Source organism: Cenococcum geophilum, assembly GCF_001692895.1.
Source record: "Cenococcum geophilum 1.58 unplaced genomic scaffold K441scaffold_11, whole genome shotgun sequence".
Classification (NCBI taxonomy): Eukaryota; Fungi; Ascomycota; class Dothideomycetes; order Gloniales; family Gloniaceae; genus Cenococcum; species Cenococcum geophilum.
Genome location: NW_027137569.1, coordinates 2,558,252 through 2,571,859, shown reverse-complemented (window position 1 = coordinate 2,571,859; position 13,608 = coordinate 2,558,252). Strand labels below are relative to the sequence as shown.

The window sequence follows — 13,608 nt, the reverse complement described above, 5'->3', positions numbered from 1 at the left end:
ATAAGAGCAGAGTAATATATCTATAGAGGTGCTTCCTTAATAATTAATTAGTTATAAAGAATAAAACGTCTTAAGTTATAGATAAAGGCATAAAGGCTAGGGCTTTTAATAGCCTTAGTAATATAATTAGCCCAATATTCGCCTGGTTTTATAATATAACTTATATTTATTATATCCTTTAATACCTAGATTATATAAGCTCTCTTAAAAATTTTGCCAATTAAGCTAAGGGCCTTAAACTAGTGCAGTAAGTATAGCTGTAAAAAATTATATGTTTTATTATAGTCCTTAAGCTAAGTATTACTTCTCCTTAGATACTAAACCTAATACTAGTAGGTATACTAAAGGGCTATTAGAAGACCTGTTTTTATATTTTACTCTAATATATCTTTTATAATAACGCTAGGTTCTTATAGGGTGCAAATATCCCTCTTAAGTACTATAGATATTAGGTCTATATAGTAATCAGCTAGTAGTTAGTATACCTTCCTCTTATTAATCTAGAAACGCAGATTATTGTATCTTTTTTATTAACTAGGAAGTTATGAAATAATAGGTAGTATAGGTAAATAGGGAGGTTTCTATCCTTATAAATATCTAAAATCGTATAGAGATCTTTAAGACTTTTATCTATATCTTTCTTAGGAATATTAACTAACCTAGCCAAGGGGCTAATTAAAAGTAAGGAGAAGAGAGTTATAATAGCACCTAATACTTTTCTTAGTATACTATAGTGTTCACTCTCTTCCTATTAGTTAAAGTTAGTGCAAATAGAGCCCTTTAATATAGTAAGATAGATTTTATTAAGGCCTTTTTCAGGCGTAGTTATATAGATATTGCTGTTAAGAATAGTAGAGAGCCACTTCTCCATAAAATATCTACTATCCTTAATAAATTAGCAAGTAGTTACAGCCCAAATAAATAATTTAGCTATATACTTAATTATTACCCTAATTATTTTTATACCTAGCCAGTCTAAAGCAAACCCATATAGCTGCTAAATTATATTAAAATTATATTATATAAAAACGTAAATGTCCTTATTTACAATTAAAGGAGAAATATTATAAAGAATAAAGTCCTAGTATTTAGTTTTAGGAATCCTAGCAAACCCATTTTAAATAGAAATTTTAGGTCTACTAGTTATAAGGATTTATAATTAGACTTTCCTTAGTAACTAGGCCTTAGATAGCAGATGCACAATTATTTAAATATTTTTATTATTTTTACACTTATCTAGCGTATTAACTATAAGGACTAAGAATAGCTAGGAAGCACCACCCTTTTACTTTAATAGTAGCTCTAAAATAAATTGACGCCACTATTCCTACAGAGCTTGGTTTATAATCTCGCTATTATATCTTATAGTATTATAAATATAATCTCCTAGTGGATCTAAGGCGTATATAAGCTATATAGCAATGCTAGTAAAGAATTTATAGGTATATTAGACATCACCCCCAATATCTTTAAAGAAGAAGAAACTTACTACTAGGCGGTGTCTATTATAGTAGTAGTAAGCAATTATATAGGCAATAGTAGACTTCTTAATACCAGCTAATCCTCTTAGCTAAAAGGTGGGTCTCTTATTGCCTCTATTAGCCCATTCTTTTATCTCCTAAAGAAGGTCCACGCGGGTATTCTAAATGCAATTAGAATTATTGCGCCGATCATAATAATTAAAGGGGGCTATAGCAGCAACTAGCAACTTCTCTAAATATTGCCTTTATAGTATTATATGCGCTTCTTTAAAAACGCCCTTTTAGTTAACAATAGCATTAATTAGGTTCTTTATATTTAGGTTAAGGTCCTTTAAGCATCTAGTCTGTTCTTTACTAAACTAAATAACTTATTTCCTGTTACTTATATTGTTAGTAATACCTATAACTCCTATTCCTATAACTAACCTTAAGTCCATAATAATATATAAGTTTAGTTTATCTCTTAACCCTACTAGCTGTTATTCTAATAACGTGATATTTTTCTTACTTTAGACACTTTATAAGGCCTTTCTAAAACTTTTCTACTTCTATTATTTCCCCTACACCTTAACTCTATTTAGCGCTGATAGTAACTTCTTTATAATAATATTATATAATTAGCAGAGTTCCCAGAGCGCTATATTATTAGGAGAGTTAGCAAAATCCTAAAGCGTAGTGCTTAGGAGGGCAAGATTATTTATAGCTATCTTAATATCAATGTTCTCTACTAACGCCCTAGCGCCAGATTTATAGATCTCAGCTATTTTAAAGGTAAGCTTCCCGCCAAAATCTATAAATTAGATAATATTTTTAGCAAGTCCAATAGCTACAAGGATCTCCATATTTATAAGGGTAAAGGCATAAGTAAATACTAAAAAGCCTTCTCTATTTTAAGGATAAAGGATATATGTTTATAAAGACTAAGAAAGAGGACTAAGGCTAAAGAGGGGCCTAATATAGCTTATAGCTGCTAAGATTTAAGGCCTTAGGTAGCTCTCGCACTAAATATTACTAATATTATTTTGTTTAAATACCATAATATAAAACCGTACTTTATAGAAAAGTCTTATAAGCAGGTTATCCCTTAGCACAATAATTTACATCCTATCCCTTCCACTAGTATATTTCGTCCTACTATTATTAATAAGAGTTGGCCAATAGAACCATAGGATTAAGGCTCTATAACTATAACATAGTTAACTAGAAAGCGAGCCACCCCACATAGCAAGCCATATAAGGAAATGCCTACCATTTTTAATTTTATAGCAAATTATACCCAAATCAAAAAGCCTTAGTATATTACACAATGCCAAATCAATCTTTACTCTCTTATAAAGCCGAGACCACTATATAAAATATTATATAGGATGTCTCTTCTAGTATTAAGCTATTAATTCGCAAGCCCTCTAGCGCCTATAGAGCACCTAAATCTACCATTAAACACTATTTTGCTGGCTATCTCCTATAATATAAAGCTTACCCCAGTTTATTGCATCCTTTATAAGAAGATTAAGTCATTAAATAGGTTAATAAATGCCAATCCTAGTACCTTCTTTTAAAGGTTAATATGCTCTTAGAAATAGCTTATTCCCTTTTAAAAAAAAGGCTAAACTATAGGTAAGCATTAGGGGCAGAGATTTGTTTAACGCTATAGCCTTAGTATTATACTAAACCGTTAGCTTAACTGCCAGAGAGCTTAAAATAACGATCCAGTAGTTATATATGCCTAGTTTAAGTTCTTCTATAGTATACGTAAGCGATATTACATTAAGCATTTAAAATTTATCTACAACTTTAATAAGAAGGGAGTAATGCTAGGCCTCGCAGTAGTGGCCTAAGTAATTGTATTAGGTAAAATATATAGGGAGAGGTTAAAAAATCAAACAGTTATATAGCTAGGCACTTATAAGTTAGTATCTATAATTAAGACAATTAGCGCCAATAGTTCTCTACTCCCTACCTTCTTAATTTAGAAGGCGCAATACTATAAAAAGGATAGTATTAAATTAGTAAGTAAAATAAGGGCCGTTACGGATATACGTATGTTACCTCCCCTAATAAGTAAATAGATAACTCCCTAGGCCTATTATTAAACACTATAATAAGCATACGAGACACCTTATAGAAGATTTTAACGGTAGAATATAGTAATACTGTATACTTTTAATGGATAATTACTTAAGCTACCTTACCTAGCAATTTGTTAAGTATATACTTAGTATAAGATCGTCCTAATAGCTCTACTACCTTATTTAACTTATAGGCTTTAACCACTAGATATAGGTTATTTTAGGCCACTCTTTCACTACTATAGGAAGTAAGTAGATGGCCTCTATCAATATAGCCGCTTAAGCGTCAATAAGGAATTTTTTTAAAGCTATACCCAAAGGTGTATATATAGGCATTTACCCCTAATATAATCTATAGTGCCTAGAAAGCTATAGGCCTTCTACCTTATAATTCTACTATTATCTTAAAGACTCTTACTTATATAGAGCCTTCTAAAAGCTAGGATATAGAGAAATTAAATATAGTTAACTTAAAGGGAGTATAAGGAAGGAACAACTACACCAGAGCTTAGCGTTGCTAATATTAAGTAGAGCCGTTCTAAGCCCTAGTAGGTATAATTAGGATTAGGCTTACCTCTCTTATATATTTAGGTGGAACCTACAGCTTATAAATAAGTGGATTAACGGGTCGTTAATCTAGAAGGGGACATTGCAGAAATATAGTAGTCGCCTATACAATTAGTTGGCGCGCAGGTCTATATCACCACTATAATGTAGTTAAATTAATTTAAGCAATATCGCGATTGAAATAGAAATATAAAAGCTTTAATTTGGCCTATTTGAAATATATATAAGCTCGTTATTGATTTTATTATAAATTGATTAAATATTACCTATATATTGTAACGGGCTTATATAAATGCTTCTAAACTAAAGCTTATAGAATGCTACTATATAAGAATACTAAGCTAAGGAGAAAAAGAAGACTAGTAGAGACTGGCAAGATATAAAGGGGTTGTTAAGGCGCTAGTAGTAAGCGAGCCAATAGCAACTTAGCAGAATTTGGCAGAATTTGGCAGATTGCCCAGAAAACGGCAAATTGCGGCAAATTGCCTAGGAAACGGCTGTAAGGGATATTATTGCGGTCACCTCGGGTTGCCCTCAGGACAACCCCCGGACGCCCCTCGGATGGTCGCCGGTCACGTGCCAGAGGCACGTGCCCGTAGTATATAGTCTCCACGATCCTAAAGGCCTTACCTCCTTAAGGATTCGTCTCTCTCACCAATCTATCCTGTTCCACAATCGTGTCCTTATAGCCCCCTGTCTACAAGATCCCCTTATAACGGCAATGTAGCAGGTAACACGCTCTAGCACTATTATATTACCCCCCCCTCCTAAAAAAGCCTGCCCTTAGGCTTTGTCCAAGTTTTTTATTATTGTTTAAATTATTATAGTTATCTAACCTCTCTTCCTAGCATTTAATTCAGCTGTTTAATTTGCGTAGTGGTCTAGGGAGGTTATAAGGACGCGGAGAGACTTCGGGAAGATTTAAAGGAACGATATAAATTCTATCTAAATCTAAGGGTATATAGCTCTCGCTAAGAACAAGACGTTATGTAAAGAAGAGAAGGAAATAACAAGAGAATTATATAATTAAATAGTTAGGGGCTTAGTGGTCGATACGTGGGCATATACGCACGCGGTCTTTAACGGACTTTAGTAGAATTTAATTAATCTAGCAGAATTTAGCAGAAGTCAATTAAGCTGGCAAAATTTGGTAGAATTTAGTTAAAGCGTCGGAATTTATCTATTAAGTGTTTTACTAAGACATTCCTACTATAACTGGGCTAGTCCTATTATAGTACCCCCCCTTTTAGCCAAAGGTCCAAATAATTTAAATAGTTTAATTTTAGTTAAGACTTATAACTTATTGCGTATTATATTTTTGCGTTAGGTAGCGGTATAGGGTTTTACCGGTTCTAATTGTTAAGTAGGCTAATTAGGATTTTCTATGCCTGGTATAGAAAATCGCTATTAGCTTAGTTAAGGCGGTAAGCCGAATTAATATCTTTATAGTAGGTTTTAGCAAGGTAAATTTAACTAATTAGATAACTTTAACCGCTAGTTAAAGTTTTTTAATATCTTATATCTTATATAATTATATTATAAATATTATAACGTATTTTAAGTTCTTTTTAATTTCGAGCTTCCTACTATTATATTTCGTGTATTTGTGTTAGGTAGTAATTATTTTACCTTTATATCGTGTTTATCTAGCTAGAGTAGGCCGCAAAGAATAGTTTTTATAGAATTCTTTTACTAGGGAAGGCGCGTTAGTCTTAATCTAGTTATAAGTTTCCTAAGTTTATATTTTATATCCTTCCCACTTAATAAGAAGTTTAAATTATTTAGATTATATTTTCTATTATATATTATTAATTAAGTTAATAAAGTAAGAACTGTTACTATTATTAATAATTATAGGAGGTAGCGGTGGCACTTTATAAGTTATAGGTTTACTTTTTAAGGGTTATAGCAAGTTTATATAAAACGTTAGATATATTTTTATCTTAGTTAGCAGTTTAAGCTTATAAGCGTACGGGCTTAGTTTCTTCTTAATTTAGTATAGGCCCGTAAACTTCTAGTCTAGTTTCTTTAAGGGTCGTTAAGTCTTTAGGTTTTATATATTTAGGTAAACTATATCACCTTCCTTAAAGTCCTACGCGGGAGCTCGTCCTTTATTTATATACTATTCCTATACTATTTAAGCGTTATCAGGAAATTTTTTTTCGGGCTCGTTGTTGCAGTTTGCGGCAATTTGCGGCAAACTGTACGGTCGCGGCAGTCGTATATGGTCTTGTGCGGTTTACGCATTTTGCGGCAAACTGCATAAAGCCTGTGTATTTTGCAGCAACTTGCAGCAAACTGCACAGAGCCTGCGCATTTTACAGTAACTCGCAGCAAACGCGCAGAGCCTGTGTATTTTACACGTTTTGTATATTTTATATATTTTATATATTTTGCACATTTTGCATATTTTATACATTTTATATTTTGCATATTTTATATTCCTATATAACTATATAAAATGTAGAGCTATTTATTAAGCAATTAAGATAAGGGGGATACTCTTTACAAAGGCTCCAAATCATCAATTGGCGGTATTCCTGACGATCTGCTGGCTGTATACCGATTTCCTAACTAGGCCTAGTGCCTGCCTACCTGCCTGCCTACCTGTCTGTCTGTCTGTCTGTCTGTCTGCCTGTCTGCCTGTCTGCCTGCCTGCCTGTCTGTCTGTCTGTCTGTCTGTCTATCTATCTGTCTATACCTGCCTATGCTACCTGCCTATGGCTACTGTCTGTGCCTACCTGTCTGTGCCTACTGTCTGTGCCTACCTGTCTGTACCTACCTGTCTGTGCTACCTGTCTATGCCTACCTGTCTATACCTACCGTCTGATGCCTACCGTCTGTGCCTCCTGTCTGTGCTACCGTCTATGCCTACCTGTCTGTATTTGGGGAAAGGTCGGCCCGATCGAAGGCTCCGCCTGATTCGTTGATCGATTGATCGTATTAATTCGAATCGTTCTCTACGGCCGTTCGCTGGCTGTATATTCGAACACGTTGTCGTCTGGGGTGCCTACCTAGGAGGCCTTAATTCGATTCGGCGACGGGCCGATATTAAAGCTCTGGTTCATTCGATCGATCGGTTTATTGAATCGTTCGTGGCGTTCGCTGGATGGTCGTTTCGAACGGTGGTCGTCTGGTTCTGGCGACGATCGTCGTCTGCTAGCTGTCGTTCTGGCTATCTCCTTAGTAGGGAGGAATATAAGGGAAGGGTAGAAAATAAGGGGGCTACCTAGGTGTATATAAGGGTATCTTGGCAGAGGCACGTGTAGAGGCTATCGGGAATATAGCGGGGACCCGATGCGGCTTCGTGTAGAGCCTCCGTACGCAGAGCTTCGCGCAAAGCCTCGTGCAGAGCCTCTGTACGTAGAGCTTCTGTTGAGCCCTATGCAGAGACTTCGTGTAGAGCCTTGTGTAGAAGCTCGTGCAAAGCTTCGTGTGGCTTCGTGCAGAGCTTCGTACAGAGCCTCGCATAGAGCCTCTGTACGCAGAGCTTTATGTAGAGCCTGTGTAAAGCCTCGCGCAAAGCTTTGTGTAGAGCTTCGTGCAGGGCTTTGTGTAGAGCTTCGTGCAGAGCTTCGTGCAGAGCTTCGTACAGAGCTTCGTGTAGAGCCTCGTGCAGAGCCTCTGTACGCAGACCTTCGTGTAGAGCCTCGTGTAGAGCCTCGTGCAAAGCTTCGTGTAGAGCTTTGTGTAGAGCTTCGTGTAGAGCTTCGTGTAGAGCTTCGTGTAGAGCTTTGTGTAGAGCTTCGTGTAGGTTTCGTGTAGAGCTTCGTGTAGAGCTTTGTGTAGAGCTTCGTGTAGAGCTTCGTGTAGAGCTTCGTGTAGAGCTTTGTGTAGAGCTTCGTGTAGAGCTTCGTGTAGAGCTTCGTGTAGAGCTTTGTGTAGAGCTTTGTGTAGAGCTTCGTGCAGAGCTTCGTGCAGAGCCTTAGTAGAGCTTTGTGCGGAGCTTTGTGGTATTTTTATTGCAGCCAAAAATTAGGGTCTGCTTAAGTCGCGATTTTAGCAATTTTAGCAATTTGCAGCAACTTGCACAGGCTACTTGCGTATTTGCAGCAATTTGCACAGGCTACTTGCGTATTTGCAGCAATTTGCACAGGCTACTTGCGTATTTATAGTAAATTGCTGCAAATTGCCGCAAATTGCCAAAATTGCGACTTACGCAGGTTTTGCAGACCCCGATTTTCGCTTGCGACAACGTGCCCAAAAAAAAATTTCCTGATGGTACGCTAATTTACTTTATAATAGTTCCGTTAACTACTTTATTTAATTAGCAAAGTTATATATATTAATTAGTTAAATCCTCTTAATTATAGGTCCTGTTGTATTAATTTTGGGTTATAGTTTAAATCTAAGTTAAGGGTCTTATCCGTAGGTTGCGTAAAATGGTATTACGCCTATTAATTCGTTTCTTGTATTATTTGCAGTAAACTTAACTAAAGGTAGCTACTTTTCCTAGTTATCTTATAGGTAAGAGCAGTATATTTATAGGTATTATTCTATAATCACGTTTATAATTTTAGTTTAACCGTTTATCTCTAGATAAAATATAGTTAAGAGTTGTATTTATATACTTAATCGTTTATATAGGGCTTACTAGAAGTTTAAAATGAACTGGCTTCCGTAGTTAGATATTATTAAATTAGGAAGTCTATATAGCTTAAAAACGTGCTTAATAAAATATTTAGCTACTAATATTATATTAATTAAGTTTATAGGAATTATATATTACATTTTTATAAGACGGTTAATAACTACTATAACATTTATAAACCTATTACTATTAGGTAGGTTAACTATAAAGTTAATTAAGATATCTTACTATCTTTATATTAGAATTGGTAATGGTTAAAGTACTCCTTACTTTTTTATATAAGAGGTCTTCCTATATACGTATATTCTATATACTTAAATGTATTTTTGTATATAGTTGTATATTATAGGCTAGTAATATACTTATTAGATAATCTTATAGGTCTTTATATAGCTAGGGTGCCCTACTATAGGGGAATTGTGTACGAATTTAAGTATCTTAAATTATAAGGGTTTGGAATTCGGGACTACTATCTTCTATTAATAGTATAACTAATTATTACGGATTTCGCATTTAGCCAGTGTAATATCCTTATATTGCCGTTTCCCTATTTAAATTACTTTTATTATATCTACTATCTAGGGGTTATTCTTATATTTGTGTTCTATTAATTTATTAATTTCTATATCCCACTTATTAATTTCTAATTTATTCCTATTAAGCTCCGCGTTTAAAAATATAGGGTGTAGTTCTTAAAGCGTTTAGGGGGCAGTAGAATTTATAATTAATTTATAATCCGTTTATTAAAGGCGTTTATAAGTAAATCCTATAATTATTATATTAATAAGTTAGGCTTCTAATTAAGTTTGCTAGGTTAGTACGTAATCTTAAAATTAAATTATAAAAGATATTTAGCCTAACGAATTTAGCGCTACGTTAATTGCTTTATAGTTATAAAGTACTATAGGTTTTTGTAGTCCGTTAATACGCATATTAAGAACAACAATCCTTTAAGTTCTAGATGCCATTATTTAAAGTATCTAATAATTATAAGTAGTTCCTTATTATATATCTTATAGTTTAATTTAGTAGGGGTAAGTTTCTAGGAGAGAAAGGCTACTAGGCGTAACTCACCGTTCTTATTATATTGCGATAATACTCCTCCTAGTATATAATTAGACGAGTTTATTTTAATAATATATTTAAGGTCCAGATTAAAATAGGTAAGAATTAGAGTAGTTATAAAATAATATTTTAGGTCGTTAAAAGCTTATTTACATTTAGTAGTTTATTTAAATCTTATATTCTTTTTTATTAAGTTCATTAATAGCTAAACAATTTTTAAGAAGTAATTAATAAATTAATAGTAGAAATTTACGAATCCTAGAAATCCTTAAATATCTTATACACTACTAGGACTTTCCTAGTTTATAATTATAGCGATTTTCTTAGGGTCCATTTTAATTCTATTACAGGATATAATTAGGCCTAAGTACGTAACTTTAGACGTATAGAACTTATATTTCTTAATATCGCATTATAAGCCCGCGTCTTACAGGCGTTTAAGGACTATTTAAATATACTTCTAATACTTAGAAAGCAAAGATAAATAGATTAAGATATTATTAATATACACGGTAATAAATATATTAAGGAATTCGTAAAGCGTATTATTAACGTATTACTAAAATATACTAGGACCGTTCTTTACACCAAACGGCATTACTAAGTATTTAAAAAGTCCCTATTATATATAGAAAGCTATATACTTTTTATCTCCTTCGCAAACACGGATTTAATTAAAGGTAGTAACTACGTTAAGCTTTATAAAGTATTATGCTTTTACTAAGTAGTTAAGCATTTCTTAAAGCAGAGGAATTAGATATTAGTTTTAAATCGTAATTGCATTTAGGGCTTAATAATTAATATAGAACCTTAAGCCTCCTTTAGGTTTCTTAACGAATAGTATAGGTAAGGTAAATAGTAATTAACTAGGGCGAATTAATCCTTTCTTTAGGTGCTCTTTAAGGTATTATTGCATTACTAGTAGCTCTTTTTATAACATACCGTATAACGGGCTAAACTTTAGCGTTATACTAGGTTTAAGTTCTATCTTAAAATTATACTCGTCTTAATATAGGGGTAGTTAGTTTACAAATCATTTCTTAAACGTATTAATTAGATTATAATATTCTTTAGGTATAAGAGGTCGGGGGTTAGTATATTACTTCGGTTCTAACGCCTTCTTAATATCTTTTAGTGTTATAGTAAAGATCTTATAGTCTTATTTTCTTACTAATAAATAAAAGGGTGCGGCTTATATTATACAAAATTTAAAGGGTTTTAATATATTATCTTCGCATTCTTTACTACGATTAATAGTTATAACTTTATTATGTTAGTTTAGGGTTTATAATAAGGGTAATTCGTATTATATTAAATTTAAATAGTTATATACATATTTATAGGGCAAGTAGTGTTTTAAATAATAACTTTAGCAGTAGGTTATACGGAATTTTAGTATTTCTTTAACCTAGCTAATTAAAGAGTTATATTATTTTAGCTATCTATATCCGAGTATTACCTTATAATGCTTTAAGGGTATTATAAATAGGGAANTNTATTTAAGGTNTTNGCCTATCNANATNTTTATAANAGCNTANTNCGTTANTTCGCCGTATATTAAAGGCTTACTATTAAAGCCTTATAGGCCTTAGGGCTTATTAAGTTTCTTTAAATTTAAGCGTTAAGTTTTCGCGTAGTTTATATTAATAAAGCNTATNCTAGTNGCTCCGCTNTNTATAAGGATTNNTANTTCNTTCTATTTTTTAAGTATTTAAATTTCGCTAAGTATATTAAGGGAGTTATATTATATATTAGCGCTAGAAGAGCCTAGACACTTATACTCTTCCACTTTTTATCCTAAGGCGCGACTTAGCCCTAGGATGATTTATTTTCTAAATTAATTAAAGGTAAGATACTTTGTGGCAACTAAGTATAATTTATAAAATAAGTATAATTTATAAAATAAGTATAATTTATAAAATAAGTGCGACTTAAGGACCGAGAGGAGCTACGGCAGACTTTTTTAAAAGGGTAAGTTTGGCAATCCCTTTAAATATATCCCTTTTTTTTATATCTAAAATATTCTCTATTTATAGCTTGTGTTCTTTATTTATTAGTTCCTAAGAGTATATAGAATTAAGTGGCGTTAAGGTCCATAGGGTTATATATAAGGCTTTTAGGTCTTAAAAATGGATCGCGCTTTAGGGTATATATTAGTTTTATAAGGTTTTAAATATAAGGTATAATTAGCTTTAGAGAATAGGTCTACTTATTATATTAAAGGTCTTTATTAATTCGTTAACATATTATAGCAAATTTAGGTAAGTCTTTTAGCAGTTCTTTACCCACTAACTATACTCTAATTTTATCTAAGATAGCTTAACGGAGAGTAGTAACTCTAGCGGCTTTATTCTAATCTAGTTTATTAATAAGGCCTAAAAATTCCGAAAAGAAGCTAGTAAAGTCTCGGTTCTATTATTATAGGTTTTTAAGTTTAGTAATAGCTATATATTCACGGCTAGTGTTATTATATATTTATTCTAGTAGAGAGATAAAGATTTTAAAATTAATAAAGGTGCTATTACGGAAGAATAGGTCCATAGTTTATGCAGTATTTTTACTTAATTAAGATATTCTATAGCTAATCTTACTAGCTTTAGTAGGGTATTAGTTATAGTTTATTAAAAGTTTAAGACGGAGCTTATTTATAAAGGGATATAGATTATTTTAATTTCTATTAAATATTAGAGGGTTAGGGAGCCTTTTAGATTTTATAGTAGGTACTAGGTTCGTTACAGGTACAGGTTAAGCTGCTATTACTAGTTTAGGGTTTGTATTTAATAGGTCGGGTTCGCATATAGTTATTTTAATTTTATTTATAGGTGTTACTATTAAGGTCTCTAACGCGAGTACTTTAGCGTTATAGAGTTCTTTATATATTACTTTAATTAATTGCTAATACTAAGCTTCTAGTATAGTTTGTTACTAGGCCAAGGCATCTATAAAGGACTATTATATTATCGTTATTTATTCTCTAACTAGGGCTATAATAGTTAACGTAGCGGATTTAAGTTCGTTTGCCATTTTAAGGGTATTAGTATTAATATAACGTAATATAAGGGCGCGGAGAGACTTTAGGAAGATTTAAAGGAATAATATAAATTCTATTTAAATCTAAGGGTATATAGCTCTCGCTAAGAACAAAACGTTGCGTAAAGAAGAGAAGGGAATAACAAGAGAATCATATAATTAAATAGTTAGGGGCTTAGTGGTCGATGCATGCGCACATGCGCACGCGGTCTTCGACGGACTTTAGTAGAATTCGATTAATCTAGCAGGATTTAGTAGAAGTTGATTAAGCTAGTAGAATTCGGCAGAATTTGGTTAAAGCGTCGGAATTTATCTATCGAGTATTTTACCGAGACATTCCTACTGTAACTAGGCTAGTCCCGTTACAGAGGTCTAGGTAAGCTAGGTGGAAATCTTATAGCTTATAGGGAGAGTACTTAAAATTGGATATAGGGTACCATTCTGGATCTTTATTATAACCTACCTAGCTTATACGGTATTTTAAGGTACTATAGTCCTTCTTAACTGCTAAGATCTCTTTAACTTCCTATTTTTTGTTCTCTATATTCTAAATTGGCGGTGGGGGATTGTTATACTGTCTAGGTAATGGGTCGTCCGCGGCCTTCCGCAGTTGGTCTAAAGAGAAGATAAGGTGGATCTTTATTAACTCTAGTAGCTTAACCTTAAAAGAGTGCCCTACCTTCTTAGGGATCTTGTAGGGGTTAGCTATTTAGTAGTTTAGCTTACGGCTTAGCCTCTAGGTCTTTTAGTTTTTTATTAATACCTATACCTTATCTCCTATGTGGAAGTCTACCTTGTAACAATG

General features: G+C 32.9%; 1 protein-coding gene across 1 annotated transcript; it reads right to left on the bottom strand.

The window, feature by feature from the left end:
* Positions 1-469: 469 nt before the first annotated feature.
* Positions 470-748, bottom strand: K441DRAFT_549143 (uncharacterized protein; the record flags this gene model as incomplete). The annotated part of the gene is made up of 1 exon (XM_067642991.1): positions 470-748. A coding segment is annotated over one exon (279 nt), but the record flags the coding sequence as incomplete, so codon positions are not given.
* Positions 749-13,608: the final 12,860 nt, after the last annotated feature.